General features: G+C 42.7%; 1 protein-coding gene across 1 annotated transcript in view; it reads right to left on the reverse strand.

Annotated features, from left to right (window-relative positions):
• Positions 1-2,373: 2,373 nt before the first annotated feature.
• cntn3b (contactin 3b) overlaps positions 2,374-23,194 on the reverse strand; it is a 36,349-nt gene continuing 15,528 nt past the window's right edge. The window contains exons 9-23 of the mRNA XM_030776579.1: positions 21,665-21,801; positions 19,633-19,762; positions 18,854-19,004; positions 18,140-18,267; positions 16,324-16,499; positions 12,722-12,839; positions 9,787-9,945; positions 9,178-9,327; positions 8,285-8,355; positions 7,281-7,515; positions 6,711-6,820; positions 4,626-4,812; positions 4,269-4,381; positions 3,112-3,277; positions 2,374-2,468 (exon numbers count right to left, since the gene is read on the reverse strand). Of these exons, the coding sequence (XP_030632439.1) occupies positions 2,374-2,468; positions 3,112-3,277; positions 4,269-4,381; positions 4,626-4,812; positions 6,711-6,820; positions 7,281-7,515; positions 8,285-8,355; positions 9,178-9,327; positions 9,787-9,945; positions 12,722-12,839; positions 16,324-16,499; positions 18,140-18,267; positions 18,854-19,004; positions 19,633-19,762; positions 21,665-21,801 (2,126 nt within the window). The remainder of the gene's footprint in view (positions 2,469-3,111; positions 3,278-4,268; positions 4,382-4,625; positions 4,813-6,710; positions 6,821-7,280; positions 7,516-8,284; positions 8,356-9,177; positions 9,328-9,786; positions 9,946-12,721; positions 12,840-16,323; positions 16,500-18,139; positions 18,268-18,853; positions 19,005-19,632; positions 19,763-21,664; positions 21,802-23,194) is intronic.

Genomic DNA, 23,194 nt, shown 5'->3' on the forward strand with positions numbered 1-23,194 from the left:
TGTATGCGCTGCAGGATGTGAGCATTATCCACGTCTTCGTGACGTCTTCGTGATGTAACGTAACAGGGTAAGGTTGCTGTGTTACGGTGTTACGTGTCGCGCGTTACGTCATAATGGTGTTACGGAACTCTGTTGCCACTATTTCACAGATTTTCAAGCATTTCTCCTCTGAATGACCCAGCAGGTTGAAAACATCAGTTACGAACATGAGCACGTCTGGTGCTTAACCTGTCGCAGGTGTTACATTTTTCGACATACAACATATACCAAAGTAGTTTAGGATTACACGTCATATACAACAAAAACACGACTGGCACGAGAGTTTTCTCGGTGCGGTTTCTGTTTAAGCTCGAAGCGGTTAACGTTCTCACATAGCCAGCGACTTTCTGAATCAGAGAGAGAGAGAGAGAGAGAAGGAGAGTGAGAGAAAGAGAGAGAGGGAGAGTGAGAGAAAGAGAGAGAGAGAGCGAGAGAGAGAATGACAGAGAGAGAGAGTGAGAGAAAGAGAGAGAGAGAGAGTGAGAGAGAGACAGAGAGAGAGAGAGAGAGTGAGAGAAGGAGAGTGAGAGAAAGAGAAAGAGAAAGAGAGAAAGAGAGAGAGAGAGAGAGAGAGAGACACGCACTGCCATTATGTTGTTGATACCTGGGAACACTGAACATACAGAGGGAAGGACCTAGACTTTTCCTGTCCATCAGTTGCTTAATGAAGCTTTCAGCTCTTTGCATTTTTCAGGTACGCCATTACAGTTATGAAACTTTAATGATAAACCCATTTTCGCGTCTCGCCTCATAGTCACTCAGTCACTTGCAAATTTCCTTGAATGCTTATTCACCAGTTTACTAAAACTGACCTAACACAGAATTTACAGACAGATTTTCTTAACCAAGACAAGGTCCTTAACAAGGCACTAGTTCTAAGGTCTTGTTTTTTTTTTGTTGTTTTTAAATGATTTTTTATTTTGTGTACCGCTGCTTTCGTGCTAATTTAATACTGACTCGCTGGTATAAACTGAATCTGTCGCCGAGCTTCGTGGCAGACGCGGCGGATTCGCTAATGTACGTTCTACTGAATCACTTGTAAAATTAGCCGGGTTGGCCTCCAAGTACCTTTAATATTCTTAAGAAACCGGATCCTTGATTGTGGAGAATAGGTAATGGTCCGGGGCATCCATTATTGAAGAAGGACAGAGCTTAATGCTATGTCCTATGAAACCGCCGCAGACAAGAGTCTCATTTTGCGGGGATGTGACAGATCTGTAAGAGGCCTAATAACTTCTCATTCCAGACTTGTGCCTTTACACTAGATTACACATTACACAGGGACCTCTGAGCCCAGGGTTCTCCAGACCTCTCTGTCTAAGACGACAAAAAATATACCGGTTGAGTCCTGTGAAACTCTATCTTTTTGTTTCAGATTGGTTACTATTTCAAATTACGCTTATGTCTTTAAAGGACGTGGTTGAACCGTACCCAGACAACGCTCCGGGCGGTTTTTTTTGGCTAACTTTGATGATGTGTAAAGCTGGATTTAACAGCTTGTTTTGGCAGACCCCTTCAGCATGACCCTTTTAAATTTTTTTTCACATGTTGTGAATCTAGTTTCCAAAGCTACGCTAACAACAAAGATCACCGACAGTTAGATTGGAAGCGAATGAAAGAAAAGACAGGATTAGAAAAATTACAATGTCGCTAAAAAACTATGGATGCCTGACACATTAAAAATGGTACTAGATGATATACACGGTACGATGCAAATATTCTGTCATCTACTTTGGTACATAAATGGATTTAAGGCATTCACATTTCTCAAGCTTAAGAGGAACATGGGTGGAGGGGGATTATAGTAATAATAATAGTAATAATAATAGTGGTTGGAAGATCATCAAATTGGAAGAATTTGTCTTACAAATGTCATGACAGAGCATATAACTTGAGAGGACATGTCGTTAAATATCATGCATACCGATTCATAATCAGCCCCAACCAAAAACAACATTTACACATGACACCGCCTGCCCGCTGATCTTTTGCTCACGCATCTGTTTGACATTTCAAATTTTACTGACTCTTGAGGTTTAGTGATATAAAATACTGCCAGAGAGAGCAAAATAGATAGATAGATAGATAGATAGATAGATAGATAGATAGATAGATAGATAGATAGATAGATAGACGGACAGACAGACAGAGAGAGAAAGAGAGAGAGAGAGAGAGAGACAGAGAGAGAGAGAGAGACAGAAAGAGAGTGAGAGTGAGAGTGAGAGAGAGAGAGAGAGAGACTCCTATCAGACTAGAAGGAAAAGGCAGGGAATAAGAAGCAGAGAGAAGTATGCTAATCTGTGTGTGTGTGTGTGTGTGTGTGTGTGTGTGTGTTCAGGAGGTGCTGAGCATGGAGAGTGCAGTAAGAAGAAGAGGGGGGAGAGAGAGGCCTCTGAGGCTTGTCGTTCCAGAACCTCGTGCTCCCATGCCTGAAACACACACAAAAACACAACAGAAGCCCCATTCAAACCAAGGTCTCACAGTAACAACAAAACAACCCATTCCCACTTGCATGCTCTCAGCTGACAATTTCCTCTAAACCAAAGGACAAGAGGCAAACCTCAAGGGCATGCTCTATCTACATTATTAATGGCTTTCACTCAGAAAAACCATTACAAAATCCCAAGATTATAAAGCTAATGTTACATCTGAAAGAAGATCTCTTTTTGAGAACCCGGAGAAAAGAAAAAAAAAAAAAACCCTCCAAGAAAACAAAAACAAAAACAAAAAAAACAACACCTCAAACGCATTTCAATTGCGCCCCAGCGCCGTGAAACGCGCGGCACTGTTTTGTATGCTACGCGGTTCTGCAGTCAACAAGGAATAATAACCCATTGGCAGAGATGGATTACACGGCATGTGCATTTCTAAAAAGGTCGGATCCGGAGTGTCCCTGAGAAGTCTATTACACGTGCCTGGAGAGGAAAGCGGGAAAAGGCGAGAGACGGAAGAAAAAAAAGCGAAAAAAAAAAAAAAAACAACCCCCCCCCCCAAAAAAATCCCAAAAGCAGTACTTGCATGAGGGACTAGTTGTTAAGCGCTATGGGAAGAGATGAGACTGGGAGGACTTACTCAGGTTGTGAATGTGGATCGGTTCGCTCCCCTCCCCGACTCCCCCCTCACTCAGCGTCTTAATCTGGATGACGTAGTTGTCGTTCGCCGAGAGGGTCAGCTCCATGCTAGTTTTGTTGGTCGTTATTGAAATCATATCGTTATTGTGGTGTCTCCTGTATTGCACCTGAGGACAATGACACGCGAGCGCAATCAATCAGACGCTTAAATGGCTAAAATGAAATATTAAATTAGGTAAGTGTGAGTAAGGCTCCATCCAGAAAAGGGGAACGGGACCCTGGTAATGCACAGTTAATTTGGCTGATGGAGACTGATGTTCACTGCTAATGTTTTCCTGTCCTAATCTGTCTGTCTCGATGTTTTCCCTGTGGGGGATATTAGCAATATGAGAGCTACTAATTCAGCACATGTATCTTTGTGAGGCAAGGTACAGAGGTGACCAGGATCCTGGCCACGGAGAAGACAGTCTCAGACGCAGTCTCGCATGCATGTACACACCCGTGTATATGTGTGTGTGTATCTGTGTGTGTGTGTGTGTGTGTGTGCACTCACACATACAGACCACTGTCCCAGAATCTCATCTCTGTGCTTTGTGTTATTGAAATAACTCATGTTCTTTATTACGACCCAATCAGATCTGTCTCTCTCTCTCTTGTTCTCTCTTTCTTGCTCCTTTTTAATCTCTAACACTCACTATTTTTCTGTCAGTTCAGGTGTAAGAACCAAGTTGATAGAAAAGCAGGAAAGTGGGTGAGAAAAAAAGCAGATGCAGGTTTTAGTCTTGGCCAGATACTGTTTTTTTTTTTCTTCTCCTGGTTCAAGTGAGGGAGCTGCTACTACTTTCTGACTATAACAGCAAAAACAATGCGGTTTCGTCAGCTCGACAGCAATTCACAAGGTGCCTGAAAATTCTATGTGAAAGTGCCGTAATGATGTGCTTTGTGATGACTGGTTGTGAGGCGAGAGAGAGGGAGAGAGAGAGAAGGAGAGAGAGAGAGAGAGAGAGAGAGAAAGAGAGAAAGACAGAGAGAAAGAGAGAGAGGGAGAGAAAGAGAAAGAGAGAGAGAGAGAGAGAGAGAGAGAGAAAGAGAGAGAGGGAGAGAGAAAGAGAGAGAGGGAGAGAGAGCAAAAAGACACAGGTGTGCCAGACGACTCACCAGATACCCAGTAACTTCTGATTCTGTATCCAGAGCAATAACAGGATCCCACTGTAAAGTTAGCTGCGTGCCAGTCAGATTCCACTCCACATTCTGAGGAGGCTGTCCTGGGGCTGAGAGGAAGAGAGAGAGAGAGAGAGAGAGAGAGAGAGTGGGAGAGGAATAATGTTTGCCATTCTCAACAACAGATTATGTAAGTGAAACTCAATCCGTTCCTTGTTACTGTCTCAAATACTTTTTCCACTTTTTTCCATTACATTCCTGAGAAGACTTTGCTTTTTATACACACATTTTCTCTTTGTTTGTTTGGTTTTTTTTCACTCATACCTTCAAAAAGGATGCAGAAGAGACACTCACGTGGTTTTCTGGTGGTGGCATTAATAGGGTGAGACTGAGGGCCTGTCCCAGCTGTGTTGAAGGCACTGACGGCCAGATAATACAGCGTGTTTCCCTCCAGACCACTCACATTCACTGCCGAGTAGTTTCCAGTTATTCTCACTTTTCCCACTGTGTCTGGCTTTGTGTCGTCTTCCCAGTACACCACCTATTTACAATGGAGACAAAACAAAGAACAAAACAGAGCCCAACCCCTTTAGCTGGAGAGACCCATTTCTGAACTGTGACTAGAGACCTAAGACAACTGATTGGTCAGCATGTATTTCATTACTCAAACCTGTAATATTAGTGATTTTATGCATGTTAGCAATTTTTTATCATGTGCTGAAAGCTTTCATAGATACAAAGCCACTTGTGGAGAAGAATCTTTGTTCCAAACTGCTCTCCATCAACAAATTACTCAAATATGAGTGACTGCAAGTATAAGGATGAAAAGGATGTATGTGATGACAGTAACTGTAAGTGTTCATATTTTCAGATATGACTGCTAAAAATAAAAAAATAAATAAATAAAAAAAATAAAAAAATAAATAAATAAAACGCTGTTTTGACTGATATCATACTCAGAGTATGTGATAATGAGCCTACTTTTGCCGCGAAATTTTAAGTTACGTTTAAACTAAGCAAAGCAGCTATTAATGCATAAAAGTGTGAAAGCTGATAATTAGGCTCTGATCTTCTGAATCTTGGAGACTGTATGTATGTTGGCTCATTCATTGATGATTTACTGTAGCCAGTGCCTGGGGTGATTGGCTAACTTCCAAGTCCTATTCTTCATTCTTTCAGAACAGCTATTGTATTTCCATAAAGGGAATAAACGGTGTCTTAATCAGTTTGGAGGCCATCCTCAGGATAACACAAATTTAACGTATTACTTCACCGAACGCCGCGTTCATTCGATTATCATCGACTTGCTATCCGCCAGTCTCCTGCGTGATTAAACATGTATTTCCCAATGCATGCGATCAATAACTTCATATGGTCAGAGAGGGAAAAAAAAAAAAAAAAAAAAAAAGATCCTTCTACTGAAGCGCCGTGTTAATTTTCTTAAAGATATGCCATTTCAGTGAATGCTAACCTTCAAAGATGTGACAAAAGTAAAGTAAGTAAATGAATGAGCGAGTAAATCATTAACCTCACAGGTCACATTGTGATATCAACTTTTGGCTGCTAGTTAATATGAACGTTAAGTTAATGAATAATTATGCGTTTAGGGGGAATCCTATTGGGACAGACTTTCTGCATTACCGTTCCTTTTCTTGTCTTTACTCCGGGCCAGTACATGACAGGCAGGTTTCCCGTCCCCATGGGTCCGACAAATGGGCGAGAGAATCAATCCAAAAACGACTTTTTTTTCTGTTTTTCAAAAGTACAGTTGTAATAGCTGTATCAATCCACCCTACTACTGGAGCGCTGTTAAACTCAAACAGCGGGTTTTTTAGACATGAACGGGGTGGCGTGTTTGAACTGACGGCACTTAAAGCACACAGCACCCGCGGCGGCATACTAATGGAATGTCACTATCTTCTCTTTTTCCTCTCGACTTTCCTAAAGCTTTTTTTTTCTAAAATCCCGTACGCTGACGCGATCGTGCCGTTTTCCCCCCCAGACGATATCTCCGGCGCCATGGCAACGTTGCGGTTATGTGCCGCGGGGCAGAAGGTGACAGGAACGGAAAAGAGGGGAGGGGTGAGAAAACCACGAGACTCTCGTCGCATTCTTAATAAAGAGTCAAAACTCTTTCACTGAAGGCCCGGGTGCCACCACAAAGAACCCCCGGGATGTCGTTTCAAACGGCAGGGGCTACGGCTATACAAAAAAAAAAAAAAAAAAAAAAAAGAAAACCTTCGCATGAAATGTTTTGTCTGACATAGAAGTAGGTCCAAGATCCAGGGCAAACCAGTACATTTGAATCTACGACAAATCTAGATCCGTCACAGGTTCGTATCTATGGCAAATTTAAAAGTGACGATGAAAACAACCGGTGTAAATTGTATTTAAAGGTCATATCAGGGTTTGTGAATGGTGAAAACACCATAACCATACCTCATAGCCCAGTACTCTCTCTGGAATGGTGGGCACAGGTTCCCACATCACCTCTATTTCTGCAGCAGATACACTCCTGGCCAAAACCCGCTGAGGTGCCATACTTGGCACTGCAAGGAAAGAACACAAGACCGGTGAGAAAAAGGGCTTTTTTTTTTCTTTTTTTTCTCAACGACGTCTCTCAGAAGCAGTATCTGATACAGACAGGGTATAAAGTTATATTCTCGCGGCGGAACTGAAGAATCTACTTCCCATTAACAGGATCTGTGAGTGACGCGCAGGAAGACGATCCGCACAGCAAATTCAATTAACACTGTACCTTACAGACAATGCCTTAAGTGTCTGCCAGGATTTCCTATAATCTACCGCCACTATAGCTAATATCAAGTTGACATTTGCCGGCTTGGGAAAGGGGATAGGAAGATGGAAGAAGAAGAAGAAGAAGGAAAAAAAAAGACTCGAAGACTGTCTAAACCAACTTATTTCATCATTAATATTCAAGGTCACGTCTGCGTACGGGAGGATCGGGGGTGAGAGCGCTTATTCTTCCTCTCTTCGTCCTTTCATTACCTTCCTCCGCAGAGAACACCGTCGCTATCGAGCTGAAAGGACCCTCCCCTCTGTTATTGTAGGCTCCAACCTTCACGTCGTAAGGAGAGAACGGGGGGATGGTGTCGTTGCGGAAGACGTATCTGGCCACCCCCGGCGTGGAGATGACCGCCCGCGTCCAGGTCACCGTTCCGACGGGCCGGAAAGCGATGATGTAACCGAAACCCTCACCGTTCTGCAGTTCCTCCGGCACCGGCTGGGAGCAAAACACAAAACTATAGTGATATTAAAACACATAGAGACAAGGACACGGGCTGCCCCTTATTCCCTCTGCCTCTCAGCTTCCTCGGTATAAGGCTTCCCACGTCTGCCTACACCCGACAGAAAACTCTGCTCCACCACATTTCTCTCAAGGCCTGGGTAAAAGCGACGTCATAAACGCCAGCATAAATGATCGTAAACTACAAGCACGACACCTTTCTAACGCTTTAATGCAGTAATATGCTTTATTATTTTGTACTGTTTGCAATCATTTTTAATCCCCCCCCCCCCTCCCACCCCCCCAAGAGGTGATAATGAGATAAAAATGACAAGGTCATAAAATGCAATAAAATGATTCATATCTAAGACAAATTGTTATGCATGAAACATACTAATGGCAGTTTATAAAGTGCCATCATTTTTCTATGGCGACAACACACTCTGCTGTACTCTGTATTTCACGGCATTTGTAAGTGAAGTGGGCCTGAGAGACATAGTTTCTGGTCCAGAGCAGAATCCCATTTGGAGAGAGAGAGAGAGAGAGAGAAAACGAACCACCCATCCCCAACCAACCGACGCCCCCCCCCCCCCCCAACCGTAACCCACCCCTCCGCCTTACCACCTCCCCCCCACCCTCTCCGCACCCGAGAGAAAGGTCGGCTCAAACACAGATCATAAAACTGTCCCGTTCTATTCTGGACAATTAAGCAAAAGCATTAGGCCAGTGATGGAGGGAGGGGGAGAGGGGCCGACAGACGACTTACCTCCCATGTTATCACTAATTCTGATTTGGTACCTCCTCCACCTCCAACGTCAGTGGGGGCTGTGTCAGGCACTGCAAACACACGGGGGCCAGATCAGCACAATTACCGGACAGTTAACCGTGTTCGACACACACAAACACACACGCACGCGCGCGTGCACACACACTTATTTCTTCCTTTGACATGGCTTCATAAAATCCTCGTGTACTGGTCTTTGTATATCAAAATGCCAGTGGCTTCCTCATATATCTGTTCACTCAGCGAGGCATTAAAACCCTGCTGTTCTTAAACGTGTTTTTTTTTTTTTTTTCAAAAATGTCAAATGTCACGCCGAACGAATAAAATCATTTCTCTGGAAAAAAGCCTGAGTGCTAACTGTAATATACAGGTGTGTTACAGCCTATTACTCGATGACTGTTTTTGTGCCAGAGTCACAGATCTGGAGTTCAGCCACGTGCGTCCGCATGCGTGTTTAGTACTCAACGGCAAATGGCCCATCTCATTCAATCTGTCACATCAGCAACTGCCTCAAATACTGCTGAATGTCAGGGGTCGCTTTGTGTGTGTGTGTGTGTGTGTGTGTCTGTGTTTGAATGTGTCGGACAGTGTGTGTGTTTGTGTTTTGGTATGTAATGTCTTTTCTGAACATGTGAGAGAGCCTGTGTGTGTGTGTGTGTGTGTGTGAGATGACATGCTTATCGTAATGCTTCCCTAAGTGTGTGAAAGAGTGTGAAAGAGCAGGTGTGTGTGCTTCTGCATGTATGCGTGCGTGGGAAAGAGTGAACCCTCTTGCATGTATGCACATGTGTGCTTCAATGACTTAATATGTGTGTGCGCATGTGTGTGTGCGCATGTGCGTGTGTGCGTGTGTGTGCTTGGTCTCAGACACTCACTTGCATCCTCTGTCCTGGTTTTGGCAGAGGGTGGACTGGGTTCGCCCATCCCTACACTGTTAATGGCCACCACTCTGAATTCATACTCTACCCAGGCATTGAGCCCCACAACTGTGGCTGTCAGTGTATTCCCACTGATCACCTCAGGCACTGGGAACAGGCAAAAACACAAGGACATTTTTATATAAAAACACAGCAAGCATGTGGGACTTTTATACAAAAACACAGCGAGAATGGGGAATTTTTCTACAAATACACAGCAAACATGGGACATTTTTATACACAGGAAACATGTGGAAATGACTATTTTCTCAGTAAACATAGGTAACAAGTAAACACTGACCACCCAATAGCAATTTTTATATTACTGTGCATTTCTGTATACTTGCGTTGTGCATTATTACACTCAAATACAAGAACTTAAAATCACATAAAAACATTTATAAAATTTGTGATATTTATGACAGCATTAACGAGGACGGTCACGTTATCCGTCAAGCACAGAAAACTCCCCCAAAACATAACAAAACAAAAAAAAACAGTCTGGTTTGACTGTAGATCCAGTACTCTTGGCTGTTTCTGTGCCGCTTTGCTTTGTGTTTGGAATACCTGTGTCAATGGCCTGCCAACCCACTGTGAATGGGGTCCTGCCCTGGACAATGTATCCCGTGATGGGGCTGCCGTTGTCCTGACCCGGGCTCCAGGAGAGCTGAGCAGTGCTGTCTGTGATCTCCTCCACTAAGACCGCGTCTGGAGGTCCAGGAGGACCTAAACCAAACCCGCAATGTGTCTTTAGTAACAGAATTAGGAACATAAGTTCCTCAGAGAACTGATTTTTGCCTTCGCTTAAACAAACATCTTTTCATTGCAGTTTTACAATACATTACAACCAACAAGCACAAAAGATTAGCGGCCAGCAGTCACCAAACTTGCCACCGGTAAAACTACTCAGGAAATGTCTCCCTGAGCCAGCTCTGACTTCCTAATGTTTCTATAAGTAATTTGGTCTTATCTCCAGGCGCACAGATGTTCTGTAATCTCACTCTCAAAAGCCTGTGGGTGTAACCTCTGCTGAAGCAGCATAATGTACTAGATTACCTTGCTTTTAAGAGGGTCACTGTTACCACACTGATTGTTATGGTGTGTGTGAATATTGTGTGTGTGTGTGTGTGTGTATGCGCGTGTGTGTGTGTGCGCGCGTGTGCGCGTGCGCGCATGTAATTAAAATACTGGCGAGAACCAAGTGTACTCAAAAGAGTAGGAATAATTCATAAAAATAATTAGGTGGGGGGATTTTGCTGGTCCTCTCACCGACATGACAAACCAGCAAACAAACACACCTCACCCGCCAAAATAACCCTAATGGCTATAGTCATTAGTCTTTAGGCATCTTCAATTCATCATGAATCTTTACTTACATTAGATGGAGGCCAGTCAAAAATCCTCACATCAGAGCATCATATCAAGGTACAAATGAGTGTGTGTGTGTGTGTGTGTGTGTAGATGCCTGAGTATGTATTTCATAATGTGCATTTCTGCTCCAAATACTTCACAGCTCATTTAAACTCTTACTTTTTCCCTCCATTTGCGCAGTACGCGGAGGCCTACAGCGCACCTTCGCTCATGTGTAAATGAGGCAATTAAAGACATTCTTAGTGATAAACAGCTCCTCTTCTAAAAACACCTGGGACAGTCCTCATCAAGGGGCTACTAGGCATGAATACCAATGCGGATCACCGGAAAAAAACTGTAACAATTATGACCCGTAATAAAACACACCCCCAGACGTGTTTACTGTTCACTCTGCTGTCCCTTCCGCTGGAAAATGGCTGCTGTACACGATAAGCGTCCGCCGCGGTATGCAAGCGTCTGCTAAATGACACCAATAATGCAGCTGAGCAGAGCATTATGGGCCGTGAGACTAATTCCATCAAATAGCCATAGACTTACTATTGTGACAGTAAGAGGCGGCTTTTTGGCTCTTTGCCACTCTGCAGAAACAACATCGCCGGCGTTCTTTTTCCCATCAAAACACATTAGCTGACAGAGTTATAAACCGTGTACAGTCCTCTGCATGTACACTTCCCTGAAATGGACGACGGTCGTTCTCGGATAAGACCGTCGGTTGAATAGCGTGTGTAAGCGGCTCCAATCTGAGGCTTTGCACAATGGAGGAAGTAGTGCATGGGTAAGGGAAATCTTAACCAGAAACTGAAGCGCTGTAAGTTTGAATCTGAAACATGATAGCACTATGCCCATGTGCCCTTGAGTTAAGACAGCTAACGACAAGGTTACTTGAGTGATGTGCAACCTCTGACAAAGAAATAATTGTAAGTTGCTCTGGATAAAAGTTTTGGCAGAATTAAAACGTGAATTTATATGAACATCCTTTAAAAGCAGGCAGAAAAGCTTGCCACTGAATTCTTTTCCACACACTGATTCTTCTGCCCACACTGATTCTTCTCCAGTGATGTTTCTGGAACTTTCTCCATTCCAAATTTAATCAGCCCCACTGATTGGCTAGCTTGGCTGTCAACAACATTTTGGGAGAAGAGGCAAATTCAAAGACAGCTTGAATAGAAACATTCCGTTTTGCCTAAATAAAACGGGATAGGAAGCCATTTCTTTGTAAAAAGACGAGCAGCAAACTCTGCCTATGTAATAGGTTTCAATATAGCTACTTATCAATACAGACATCCCCATGTCTTTGTTGTGGCAAGACCAATTTCCACTTTTAAGGCACTATCTTATCATAAGTGACAGCATAAACAGGCCCCACTGAGTTTGGTAATGGCCATGTTAATTTAGCTAGTCTTCTACTTTTTCAATTTTCGGGCTGATTCATCGCAATTCATCAATTGTAATTTTCTCAGAAGCACCAAACGGACCACGCAATTCTGCTGCTACAGAGAGAACAAAAAACGTGAGGTAGTTGCTTTTTTGGCATTGGTATGTCCTTCTCAAGGCAATAAAAACACGGAAACAATAAAAGAACCAAATGGCTCGAAACAAAATATTCAAGACAAAGAAAGCTCTCTGTTTGTCTCCCTCTTGTTTGTACACCAGTCGCATCGTAAACCAGCTAAATATGCAGCACGATAACACAGCTAGGGGGGTTATTTCTTTTCAAACTTTATTTTCCCTAAAAAATTCAGTCCTTTTTCTCGTTCTCCCCAATTACCCACGATCCTGCACCAGTTGCAATGACAGTGAGATTAGCATGCTTACCCCGATATTCGTTAAACTGACAGTCACGTCTATTTATGTTAAAAGCTCCGTAATATTGCCAGACCTTGTAACACGCTCCGAAAAGTGGGATATTCACAGAACAAAACCATACTGAACCTCTATGGATCATCCCCACAGCTGAATAGGAAACCAACAATCAGGGGACCTCAAGCAGCGAGAGTGGCTTTGGCAACAACCGCAGCCAATTTTTTTTCCCCCCTCAGTTCACAGCCACTGCTGGAAATCTTACACAGCCACGGCGGGCCGGCGTGGCGTAACCCCGCTTTCTGAAGGCATTTTTTTTTCCCCCTCTTACCTTTGACAATCAATATCGCATCAGCCGACAAGCTCTCCACGTCCGTGTCGATGAGGCAAACGTACTTCCCGCCGTGACTGAGCTGAATATTCCTGATCATCAGATCTCCAGAGAAGATCTGGAAAGAAAAACAATCAATAAACGATACTACGGTAAATACGTGAAAGTGGCGACTGTAGAAACGCAGGTAGAGACTCGCTAGTGTGTGAAGGACAAAGAAAAACACTCCCCCCCCCCTTTAAAACTAGCCCCCCCCCATCATCCGGAAAAAAAAAAAAGTCAGAATATATGCTAGTCCACCGTCTCAGAGGGAATAACACTTTACAGTTCAGAAAACAGGTGACAACAAAATAATAACATTCAAAACGACAGAGGGGCTGTTATTGAACTTGTTAAGGCGAATTTAACACAGAGAAAGCTGTGTGTTTATGAGTGTGTGTGTGTGTGTGTGTGTGTGTGTGTGTGTGTGTGTGCGCTGTAGCTGTGTGGAAAGAGAGGAGTCCTCCGGCATCACAATCTTGCAACACATCCCAATCCCCCTGTCTCCTTTCCCAGAAGTCTGCAGTGTTCCGTGAGACAGCCAGGATCTAAACAAACAGTCCCTCCGTCTGCTCCCGGGGCTCTGCAAGCTAACTCTCCCTTTCCACGGCAGCATTGGAACACACACACACACACACACACACACACACACACTCAAGCTAATGTGCAGGATGATAGTAATTATTCTGTAATTACATAAACTGTGCTGAGAAAAGCTCTGAGACACTGGCTGTAAGATGCCAGAGGTAATACTGTTTGAAATAAAACACAAAAACGCCTATTAACGCTTTGGCTAACATAACGTGTTGAAGCAGAGGGCAAAGGGGGAATAAATCTTTGTCTGACCTACCGCGAAAACACACGACAGGATATAGAACTGAAGTTTACAGAGGTGGCGGGCACTCTTTATCGGTGTATGCTACAGAAACAACACGGCCAGCGATCTTTCCCCCCCCCCCCACATCATAGCACGTTATCTGACACCTTGAGTTACAAACCATCTTCAAGTTTTTATATACTGCATATAGTTCCCTCAAATGGACAATGCTGTTTCGCAAGCAAGAATCTGTAACACAATAGCACGTGAAAGCTGTTTGAATCTGAGGCTTTCCGCTAACACAATGGTGGTAGTAGTGCAGGGGTAAGGAAACCAGTCACTGCGGTGCCGTAGGTTTGAATCTAGAACGTGACAGCTTCCTGTCTATGTGCCCTCGAGTAAAGCAGCTAACAACAAGGCTACGTCAGTGCTGTGCAACCTCTGACAAATAATTCTAAGTTGCTCGGGATAAAAGTTTTGGCTTAATTAATTTATGCGAAGTACAAAACCCCCTTGAAAAAGCAGGAAGAAAAGGTTGCTACTTAAATTGAGACTGCTTAATCTGATTCTTCTCCGGTCATGTTTCTAGAACTTTCTCCATTCCAAATTTAATCAGCCCTACTCATTGGCTGGCTTGGCTGTCAACAGCATTTTGGAGGAAGAGACAAATTCAAAGACAGTTTGAATTGCTCGTTAACTCTTTTAGTGATATAAAGTGTCGAGACAGGGGGCAAAAGGAATAAAACTGTCTGACCCGCCAAGGAAACACAACATACTGGTTATATAATGGATGTCTATGGAACTGGGGCACATTCTTCTCAGTAGTTATTTTCCTTCACAATGCTGCCACTGCAATGCGGTGAGCTGACATATACTCTGTAACATGTGTTACAGATTTAGTTGTTTCTGTAATATACTCGTTGAAACAGACCCGATCAACTAAAACAAAAACGTGGGACAGAACATGGACGACGGACATTATTATTGGAATTGGTTTGAATTGCTGAAAAGAAACAGGAAAAACAAGCAAGGAAAAAAAAAAAAGGATGACTGTATGGCATGTAGGTTTAGCAACACGCAAACACATGGATGCGACACAGCCTTCCGGAATCTTCTGAAACGCAGCGCGTCCGGGGTATGATTCACTCTTGGGTAATCCAGGTTAGAAAAACACAGAAGTCACGCCAGATTCCATCAACCTCTGGAGGTCTGTGAGCAGCAAGCACGGTTCAGCTCGGCTGCAATTGTGCATGAATGTCAGGGGGCCATCAGCACTCCCAGGCAATGACAAAGTGGACGGACTCTCTCTCTCTCTCTCGTTCTCTCTCTCACTCTCTTTCTTTCTCTGAGAGACTGGGGGTAAGGGTAAGTTCCTCTGGGTTGAACTAAGAGCCTAGACAATGCCCCTCATCAAAATGGCATTTGCCAGCTGGCTGCCTTGAAAGTGAACGGTTAGATTCCATGCCGCCGCAGACTGGGGAGTTGTGGGGTTCAGATCTTAGTTAATTATGGTAATGAATTCATCTGAAGCTGTGGAAAAAGGGGGATGATAATCTCTCGGAGCAGAGGAGGAAGAATCTGTGAAAACTGTATCTCATTACACATGTCTGCACATGTCACTTTCATTTGTGAGAGTCATCTGTGACGGAACACGCGTGAACTTTGCATGGCCGCGGCTGCAACCGTGACTGGGATCATGTGATGCTCCCCCAGCAATCCTCTGCACAGCCCCCCCCCTCAACCCCACTCTTTACATTTTGTCTTTTAGTAACTCATGACCTGGAATGAACCTTGAATTAATAATCAATACATTAAGCACAGATTTAGCCTGTTGTTATATATTCTTCTTCTTCTTACCACTATTATTATTATTACTATTATTATTATTATTATAAATTTGTGAGAGACAAGCCCAGAGTAAATGAATGAGCTCTACATTTAAAGAGGATGTGTTTAACAAAGAAAGATGTCTTATCATTGTTTCAAAGCAGGATTTGGGCTTATCGTTTAACTCAGTCCTTCCATTTGGCTGATGGCAGCAGACTCATTACTAAATCATATAAAGGCCACAGCTACATAAATAGGTATGCAAATTCAAATATGCCAATGACTACTGATAAGGCTTGTTCTGCCTTAAGGTTGAAAATGTCGAAGTTATGGGATAAAAAGTTAAAGAGAGAGAAAAAAAACAGAATTTTTCAACAATCACTTTCTCGATTTTACAGTATCAAAGCTAGGTCAGACAGGTCAGTATGAAAGCTTGTCAATGTCTGTAGACTGACACAGTGTTAGTCTACCTCACAGGATTCATGAGGCAAGTCCGACATATAAAAAGAAAACCAACAAAAAACGGAAACGATGAATGGACAGGCCAGACAGCATATGGAGTTGAATGAATTCATTTTTCATTTGAGGTTGCTGTTCCTGGTCTGCTGAGATAGAAATCTGGTGTGTAGCATGTAAACATCATGTGTTGTATAAGAACTGCGGGAATCCATAAAATGTATGATGTGGTTTGGCAGACACGATTCTACTTATTTGACTACAATCCTGATTTCTTCTCCTTTATGTATCAAACGCCCTTAAATATCGCTGTATGGCGTTACAATGACGCTTCGTCCGAATGGGAACAGCCGTGAAGCTGCGGTCACTTGCTCAAAGTTTGTTATCACGAAAATAATAACTCACAGATCGCACTAGGGCCACACCACTACACGTCGCATTCACCCGGCCTCCTGACACTCACCCCTCCGACTACCTCGAAATGATCGGCGTCCCGCTGGAAGTCGATGAGCTGGCCGTTGAAAGCCCAGGAGAAGGACACGTCCAAGGCGGGATCGGACGCCACCTGGCAGGGTAGGACGATGCTCTCCCCTACGATGATCTCCATGTTGGACGGCCCCTGCGTGATTCTGGTGGGTTCTGTTCGAAAGTGACAGCACATTTTATCTCAATATAACTGTCGGGCGAGAAAATGAGGTCTCCTTGGACCAACGGCTAGGCTGCAGAGCAGAGTAATATGATGGTGATGAACAAGACCTGATGCTGTTACACAGATTCGCTCGCCTAAGGGGGGAAGACAGCCTCTCTCCTGTAGAACTAGGCTCCAGCTAGACTCTGTTCCAGTCCTAATCCTACACACAGCTAATCTCGAGGATCTGAATTCGCCGAATCGTGTATTCTAGAGTCTGGTTGGAGCAATAAAAAAAAAAGCCTGCATACACCAAGTGGTCCCTGGAGGACACAATCCTCCTCCTTACTCCACTACATTCAGCCCATTAAGCTAAGATTTTTCAATTTTAAAATAATGAACTTCAGACACATGTAGAAAAATCGCTCTAATAATAGAAAGAAGAAAGACATACGATTAGGTAAAAAAGAAGAAGAAGAAGAAGAAGAAGAAGAAGATTAGCTGCATTGAATGTTAATGTAAAGCACTGGGGTGTAGATGTTTTCTGTGGGGAAAGGTCATGGTAATTAAATTACACTTGATTAAAGGGTTCAACTGTCGGCACATGTCAAAGAACCAATGAGGAGAAAAAAAAGAAAGGAAAAAAAAAAAGAAACAAGGAAGGCCGCCATCGATATAATGCCCAGATACGCGAGAAGTAAGATCACACACACACACGCTGACACAAACACACCCCCACATAATGACGCATCATTGTGAGTGGCTAATGAATTTTTCTTAGTTATAATACAGCTGTACAACCAGCTCAAGCCCAAGCCTTTTGTAGTCAGAATGGAACGGAGAGGAAAATGATTTTTACGTTGGTATAATGAGGAAAACCAGATCAGATGTGTTAATGGTCACAACCATCTCTAATAAACCTTAACAATGACAGGCTAATTATAGAAAGATCAGGTTTGGTAGACAGGTGTGAACTGTCAAGTGAAAGTACAGGAGAGACAGGAGTGAAAATGAACTGCACTTAAACTCCCTCGTGAAGAAGATCGTGACGGGGCAGCAGAGAACATGCAGTTTTGCATCTCCGAAAACGTAAAAAGAAAAGAAAAGTTGTTCAGAATGACTTTGAAAGGACAAATAAACAAGACCTGCATTTTTCTCATATCCCCAGACACTGATAAAATGTTAATTATAGGTAGAGAGTGTCCTTAAAAACTTTCATTATTAAAATAAATTAAAAAAAAAAAAAAAAGCAAAACAAAACAAACAGATAACAATAACAAAGACATTCCATTTCAGTAACTTCTTTAAACTTTTCCAAATCGGTGTTGTGTGTTTAGTGTGGATGCTGTTAGTCATAATTTATTTTCTGATTGAAATTTACTTTGTACTTTGCAAACACAAATGGTTTTTAAAAAGCGACGCTTTGCTGAATGAATAAGTCAGAACGTCCTTGGAATAATTTGGATACATTAGAGCGTCTGTCACATGGTGAAGTGACTATGAGTCCATGAGATGTTGCCTTATAGAACTAAAAGTGCCTTTTCAATAGCAAGGCAAGAACATACCATCTTAAAAACACAAAATACAGTGTAAATAATCCAGTCACATCTTCAGTAAGATCAGAATGCCTGCAACGTCTGTAATGTCATACCTGTGATAATAAGTTTTCCAGTGGTGCTGTCAGTTCCAAACTGATTTTTGGCGATGCACGTGTAACTGCCGCCGTCCCGCTTTGTCACGTTGGAGATCCTCAGCGTTCCATTGGGAAACAGAGAAATCCTTGTGGGTAGGAAAAAAATATTTCATCTTTTTACTGATCTTACGCTAACTGAAGGAGATGTTAATTTCTCCAAACGTTTACACAACTAGTCCCTATCTGTTCACAGACATATGTTTTTGAGATTGTTCTTGTTGGAAGTTACTTCTTCACTGTCAGAGACAGATACAGGGGAGTAACTCAGCAACGGTATGGGTCATAACATGACATAATTCTTGTTCAGAGTCAATATGTGAGCAATAGCCTCATGGTATTTAAAATAGTTATTACACGTTCACATTCATGATTTAGGATCGTCGTATTCCTCTAATATTCTGCGTCATAACTCTATGAAATTAAAATGCTAAAAAAAAAAAATTAAGTACTCAACCATCTAAAATGAACGTATAAATTTTTAAACAAGCGGAAACACAGTGTCACGTTGCAAAAGCTTAAAAAAAAAAAAAAAAAGAGAAGGAATATCCCGTAACGTAATTCCATTATGAAAGCGGACCATCGGGGAGAACGTCGATGAACGTGGACGGAAAAAAACCGTCTTTAGGATTTACCGTTTTACGTGGAGGAAAAAAAACAGTCTTTAGGATTTACCGTTCGTTTCTCTGCAGAATCTCGTTGCCTTTCTTCCACAGGCTGATGGCTCGTGGCGACGCTTGGGGCTGGCACTCGAGCGTGACCTCGGAGCCGGCACGAGCTTTCTGCAGGCCTCTCAGAGGATTCTGGGAAAAACTCGGGGGTGACGCTGTTCATCACACACACACACACACACACATGCACAATCGCACGCACATACACACACCTTAACCCATGAACAAGCTTAACGCTGTGATGAAAAACACTGACTTATAGCTGTTACCCTTTCTAAACCTTCTGAAGAAAAAAAAAAAAGAGACGCCCTGCTATTAAGATCAGGTCCACCTGCCTCTGTAGACATGACCTAAATACAGATGAATTTTTTGTTACTCTGATCCACTCCTCCATCGCTCATCACCTTAAAGTATTCTGGCAGTCACTATTTTAATATTTTGAGACTCGATTAAAGGGTTTGTTTGAACAGGTGCCTTCAAGGCTAATGAACTAATCAATCAATTCCACCATAATTTACATAAGAGTCCTCAAATGCCATAGTAAAATATTATTCCAGCCTCTCGGTATTGACAGAACGGAAGGGATGGAGAGAGAACTCAAGATACTGACAGAGAACTCTATTTACTTGGCTCATGCCAGAGCGACATTTTAGCACATTTTTTTTGCAGAACTGCTGCATAAGCCGCACTGTGACGATAAAGTTTTATCATTTGAAGGAGGATGGAAGCAGATAGGAAGACACGGATGGGCAGAGATAGAATAAAAATTGCTGTCAGTCTTACCCAGCACGATTAGCTCTGCACTAGCATAAATAATGCCATGCTTGTTCTCAGCCAGACACTGGTACATCCCGGAGTCTGACAGGTTTAGAGACGTTACGGAAAGAATCCCGTTTTCTATCTGCACTCTTCCCTGTAAAGGAGCAGAGACATAAAATAAACCGTCCATACGTACATAAAGTGCAGGGGAGTTCGATTAATTACGTTAAGTTAGCCTACACACTCGCAAAAGGAGAGGGAGACTTACTGTAATTATTTCTGCGTCTGGGATCACGTGTCTCCTGCTGAGCGCCCTTTTAGTGTTAAGTGTTTTGCTCAAGAACCCATGCCTTGTCACACTTCACGTTCAAAGCCACAAAACTCTGCTTTTGCTTACTAAGCCGCATTCCTTCACGAAACCATTACCGTCGCCATTTCGGCTCTAGCTGCACATGCATTAGGTCATTCAATTTGAGAAATGGGACATGGAAAAAAAAAAAGTGTTTGGATTATATTTGAGTGGATGTTTTGCTTTGGGTCTGAGGTTTGGGTTAAAGCGGCAATGGGAAAAAAAAAAAAAAAAAAAGAAGTAGAAGAAGAAGAAAAAAAGGAAAAAAGCGCTGACCTCCAGCTTGAGTAAAGAACAGAAAAAAAGTAGCCTGGACAATGGCACAGGCACTAATATGCAATTCATTTCCCGTGGGCGTCCAGTTGGAAAAGACAGCCAGACAGGTTGAAAGTGTGCTGGTGTGGTCTCGCCAATGGGATGGCAGAATTTAAACCCCATCAGCTGTTTTGGGGGCGGAGGGGGAGGGGGGGAGCTCTGGACAAGACTAGGGGCTATGAGGACACTGATGGGACACGGGGGGTGGGGGGGGGGGGGCAGCATCACTCTTCTGGGACTAGTCTGGGACTGATTAAAACACAGTGTCTGTCACCGAGGGACACTACAGACTGAGGAAGATTGTTTCCGATGCCTTTCTTTTATTCATCAGCGAGGACACTTTGCAAAAAATGAAAATGTGCTCTGAAGGACGCTGCGCTCCGAAGAAGATGGTTTCCAAAGTTGTTTTTTTTTCCTTCAATCTTGGGAGAGCTTGCAAAGATTAGGAAATCTCAGAGCACACCGCCTCTACTGGGAGTGGCTCCATGATTTAAAAAAAAAAAAGACAACCACGCATTCGCAACCATGTGATTGAATCAGGAAAAAAAATGAAGTAAACAATTGGGATTTTAATGAGGCATTATAGACTTTAAGGACAAAGCGCTGGGTTTGTGTTAATTTATTCTTCTATTGTACGGTACTTAATTCTTTTTCATTTTTTATATATATATATTTTTTTCTCCAGCATACTTAACATTAACTGACACTACATCAGTTTGTTATTGCCCAGTGTTTGGGAAACCGCCTTTGTCTCCGCCAGTCACATACAGAGGAAAAGAGTGTTTGAGGACAAACAGTTTTGTTGAATGAACATTATTGTACCTCGGTTTATCAAGACATTTTGCCAAAACAAATTAAACTCAGAGTGAATCATGGATTTTGGGGGATAAGACTTTTAGACAGCAAGTGGAAAAGTACTCATGTCCTCTACTGATAAAGGATGAGCTAAACAGCAACGATGAGAGCAGTACGCAGACTGGCATTATTATCATTGCTTAAGAAAAAAAAAAAAAGTGAGAGATAGGGAAAGAGAGATGGACGGATTAAATAAATAAAACTGGGTTCTGCTTTGGGTTAGAGTAATTATTTTTGTAAATTAAGTCAATTCTATGCATGCAAAACAAATTGTCTGCAACAAATTAGCAACGACAAAACAAATACACAAGAAATCTCCAGATTTAGAATCGCACCACCTGCGTATTGTTGCATTACCCCCCCCCCCCACACACACACACACGACCACCACACAACCCGGCCCTAAAGCACATCAATGTTCTGCTTGTTGTTTTTTCAGTAATGCACAACTTGTAGTTGGAGGCATGGTTTTGGATTGAAAATGAAGTACCATGGCTGGATTATATGAATGTGAAAGTTAAATGCATTCTCCTGTACCTCTGACACCAGGGTTTCCCCGTCCTTAAGCCAGCTATAGGACGGCTTAGGCTTCCCATTGGCCTTGCACTCCCACAACAGGTTCTCCTCAATGGACATGGCCGTGTCACTCATTGTCTGCAGCCAATGAGGTTTCGCTGCGGTAGAAAAAGAGAGAGAGAATTGTATCATCTCAGAACATTCTGCAAGTTGGATGGATGTGATCATGGAAGACTGAGAGTCTGTTTACTTAAAACCATATATAGATGTAGATATAGATAGATAGATATTACGTATATATAGATATAGATATAGATATAGATAGATAGATAGATAGATAGATAGATATACGTATATATATACACACACACACACACACACACACACAGATATACATACATCCCCCCCCCCCCCGTTCTGAGGAAAAGCAATCCAATTTGACGCTCGTGATTAAATGAAATGGATGAATTCATATCCAATTTTTCAACCTTTCTGTTTTTCTTTATTTTGTAGAGCAGTTATTGCATGCCTCATAGCATTAATAATTGCAATCAAATCGGTAGCAGAGAGAGACGCGAACACATCAGCATTAAAACCCTGTTCACCAAACATAAGCACTTCTTCCTGGAGTTCTCAAAAGAGCTCCACAATACTCATTAATACCTATTGGTATGCAAAATACAATGTGTTCAATGCAAGCACAGTCTCCTCCAAAATAAATAAATAACAGAAACAAACAAACAAATAAAAAACTCATTTCACAGCTCATATGAATATGAAACTCTAAATATAAAAGCATTGAGCCAAACCATCCAGAGAATAAGACGACTCTATCACGCTAAGGAGAAAGTCAGAAGTCAGTCTGAACAACTTCCTTGACCTCATTTTACACTATTTTCACTCATTAGCATGGCAGACATTGTGATTTCTTCATGTCAATTAATGATTTAATTGAATTTTTTTTTCCAGCCATAATCTCAGATTGAGGCTTGGGGCAGTTGGGGCGGGGGGGGGGGATGGGGGTTGGAAGAGGGGAGAGTTGCTCTGAGGTCACTGTGTTTTAAGTCCTCAAGATTGTCCTCTCCTCAAGTAAATTAACCAATCTTGCTCTCGCAAGCCGGTATCACTGTGTGTGTTTTCTGTCTCTCCCGGCTCTAACGCACCTGATTCGACTCATCTTCAGCTCGTTTTCAGGCTTTTGATTAGCTCAGGTGGGGGTGTCTGTGTCGGGGGGGGGGGGGGGGGGGGGGGGGGGTGGGGTGAAACACTTAATGGAGAAAGGTGGCAGAAACAGGACCTTCTCCATAAACCTACTAAATGTCACAGGATGTGACATCACGTGCCTATCTGCCCTACCATTATGATACCACGCATCTCATTTCGAGTTATGTCACAGATGACAGAGTGAGGTTGCCACGCCGACGTACGTGTCATAATTCAAATGACAGGAAGTCATGACCACGGGGCTGTTTACAAGAGTGATCACAAAAGGACATGACATCTTAAACAGGGCACTGGAGCAATCAAACCATATAGGGTTGTGTGTGATGG

The sequence above is a fragment of the Chanos chanos genome, chromosome 6 (assembly GCF_902362185.1).
Source record: "Chanos chanos chromosome 6, fChaCha1.1, whole genome shotgun sequence".
Lineage (NCBI taxonomy): Eukaryota > Metazoa > Chordata > Actinopteri > Gonorynchiformes > Chanidae > Chanos > Chanos chanos.